This window comes from Galeopterus variegatus, unplaced genomic scaffold, assembly GCF_000696425.1.
Source record: "Galeopterus variegatus unplaced genomic scaffold, G_variegatus-3.0.2 Scaffold2177, whole genome shotgun sequence".
NCBI classification, from domain to species: domain Eukaryota; kingdom Metazoa; phylum Chordata; class Mammalia; order Dermoptera; family Cynocephalidae; genus Galeopterus; species Galeopterus variegatus.
Genome location: NW_007728288.1, coordinates 310,693 through 313,854, shown reverse-complemented (window position 1 = coordinate 313,854; position 3,162 = coordinate 310,693). Strand labels below are relative to the sequence as shown.

Sequence of the window (3,162 nt, the reverse complement as noted above, 5' to 3'; positions counted from 1 at the left end):
TTTATTGACTCTTTGGAAATGAATAAATTATTCTTAACTGGTATATATTTTATTTCTGCAATTTCAACAATAATGTAGTAGACAGTTTCATTTTTAACAATATAAAGCTATTCTTCTTTGCTGTCCAGCTCAGTCATTAAGGAGATATTACAAAGAGATATATCCTGGGCATATGCTGAAAAGAATAGATCCCTAAGATGGTTGTCAAAGATCACTTACCGAGAAGGGCTGGAATATTATTTGGAGACTGGTTGAGTACAAAATGAAACTGTGCATCAGCCTGATCCATTTTGTCACCTTCAAGTAGGCAGAAGCAGGCTCTCCCCAACAAATGGTTCTGTAAAGTATCATCTTAGATTTTACTAAAGACTAATCATGATTTATAATGAAAAGTATAACACTAAAATGAAAACCATATGGAAGGAGGTAATTCCTCTATCAACTGTAATGTGTTTAAACTATCAATACGCAATTCTTAATTACAAAATGAAAAATTATCCTGAAATGCAAGCCTTCTGTGTCAGTAACAATGACAAAAGGGAAAGTTCAAACTCCTTAAAATACACTTGAAATTCACCTAGAGATGTTAGAATGACTGACTCAACATGTGGGTAAGTTTTACATACTAAATTTGCTCATATTACATCAATAGTACAAGGACCAAAGAATTCCAGCTTTAATGAGGAAACCTCCTTCTTTTTGACTATATCAATCACATAATTTTAAGAAAAATTCTTTCAAAAAAAATCTGCTGCCTATCACACACATTTTGCTTTCATTTGGTATTTTTTCCCCTTTCAAAAATTAAAGAAATCTGACTTACTTTACCTGATCATACATAATAATTTTGTCAGCCATTGTATACAACAAGGTTGCCTGTGTAATGAGATCCTTCTTATTGTCCTTATTCTTTTCTTTCCGGGCCTGTTGTACATAATAAGCCGCCAGTGTATCCAAGCAAGTCATCTGGTCTTTTTCATGGTCTCTATAGTCCAAATTGCCATCTATACGTGCTGCTTCCAACAACTTTACAAACTCTTCTGTTTTTCCTTGCTTGTAGTATTCCAGCTATAAGATAAAGGATCAAATTAGAATCACTAAAACATATGTCCATATAAAAAGTTGTACACAAATGTTTACAGCAGCTTTATTTGTAATAGTAAAAACTGGAAACAATCCAAATGTAGATTAACAGGTGAACAGATAAACAAGCTGTAGTATATCTGTACAATGGATACTACTCTGCAATAAAAAGAAATTAAGTATCAATACGTGCTACAACATGGAATAAATCTCAAAGTAATTATGCTGAGTGAAAGGAGCCAGACCTCACCTCTAAAAGTACCTATTGTGCAATTCCATTTATATAAAAATCTAGAAAATTCAAACCAATCTACAATAACAAAATGCAGATTAGTGGTTGCGTGGCACTGGGGGTAGGGTTGAGGGTGGAGAGGAATGGTATGGAGGAAAAACTTTTGGGGATGATGGGTATACTCATTAATCTTGATTGTGGTGATGGTTTTGCAGGTGCATACATATGACAAAACTTACCAAATGGTATACTTCAAATATATGAAGTTTATTATAGATCAATTAGACTTTGACAGAGCTATTAAAAAAAATTGTAATCACTAAGAATGTTTCCAATCTGCTTCTTATCTAGCAATAGTTGATTTCAAACTAAAATTTTCAAACAAGCAGATCCTGATAGAAAAAGCAATAATGGGGCTGGCCCGTGGCTCACTCGGGAGAATGTGGTGCTGAGAAAAAGCAATAATGGAAGGTATAAAGGATTCTAAACAGAAAATTTGGTTCTTATTCTAGATCTACAAAAATTATCTGTGACTTTGGGCCTGCTGAATAACTTCCCTGGGTATTTGTTTCTTTTATAAATAATAAAATGAATATCTGTCATTTGTTAACCACCTACTATGGATCACATATCATGCCAGGGATGGAACTTCACATACATTTTCTCTAATCTGTACAACCACCCTATGAAGTAGGTACTAACATTCCCATATTTTAGATGTGAAAACAGGCTCAGAATTTATATCATTTGTTTAAGGTCACACAACTAGTTAGCAGATAAGCTGAGACTTGAACAAAGGCTCCTCTAACACCAAAGCCTACACTCTTTTCCCTAAAACAACATATACCCCACAATGTTTCATCAATTTATTCTACCACAGGTGCCATGCTAATCCCCCAACATTCTAATTTTCATGCTATTAAATTAAGTGTTGTTAAAGAAGTCATATTTACTTTAAAAAACAACAACAACAATCCTAAGTTCCCTTCTGGTTTTAAAAAATGTGTGACAAGAATTAATGGCTTGGTCTCCACAGAACAGGAAAACTTGGCACTTCAAGTCAAGAAGGCACTGCTTGTCACTGAAAGTACTTCTCTGTAAATCCACATCCAAAAGGAGGAAACTCTTAGAGTAGGCTTGAGCATGGACAGAAGCCCAATTCCAGACCTAATTCTCTGACCCTTCAAGACAATAAGGAGCCTCTTACGTATCTTTATATGAAAGCAACCTGTAGCACACCTGCTTAGGAATAATGATTACAGTATTTCCACTACCTATTCCCATATAAAGGAAACACCCATCATTATGCAGCTGGTGGTAAGGGGTGGAATATATAGAATTTTAGGCTTTCATTTTGGATTTTCCTGAAAATCTCCAGTAACATTACTATTATGGAGGGGACCAAACAGGACAAAAAACATAAGCCTGAGATAAACTTCACCCAAAAGGGCTTTTGTGGCTTAGCCTGTAACCCAATCAGATTCTAGAGTATTTTACAGGAATTGTTTTACGTTATGGGAAACAATTTTAACTAGCAATGTTTACATTCTAGCACCTTGTTTTTTTCCTCAGCTAAGCCAGTCATTATTGAATAATCACTAAATAATCAATACTCAATACACAGTACTATTTAGGTTAAATGAATTTTGCCTTTACCAACATATACTAATTTACCAGTAGAGTAGCACACCATTTAAGAAACTGGTCTTATTGTTCCACAAATGATAACACAATTAACTTCCATACACATGATATAATTAATTTACTTATCATGAACCCAAGCTGGCTATTACTATATCTGAAAACAGAAACCACATATTTTCCCAGTCAACAAATAATAAAAAAAA

The 3,162-nt window shown here is 34.1% G+C and overlaps 1 protein-coding gene across 1 annotated transcript in view; it reads right to left on the bottom strand.

The window, feature by feature from the left end:
* LOC103597051 (RNA polymerase-associated protein CTR9 homolog) overlaps positions 1 to 1,079 on the bottom strand; it is a 4,723-nt gene extending 3,644 nt beyond the window's left edge. Inside the window, exons 1-2 of the mRNA XM_008580850.1 lie at positions 829 to 1,079; positions 220 to 337 (exon numbers count right to left, since the gene is read on the bottom strand). Of these exons, the coding sequence (XP_008579072.1) occupies positions 220 to 337; positions 829 to 966 (256 nt within the window). The 5' untranslated portion in view covers positions 967 to 1,079. The remainder of the gene's footprint in view (positions 1 to 219; positions 338 to 828) is intronic.
* Between the last annotated feature and the right edge of the window lie 2,083 nt (positions 1,080 to 3,162).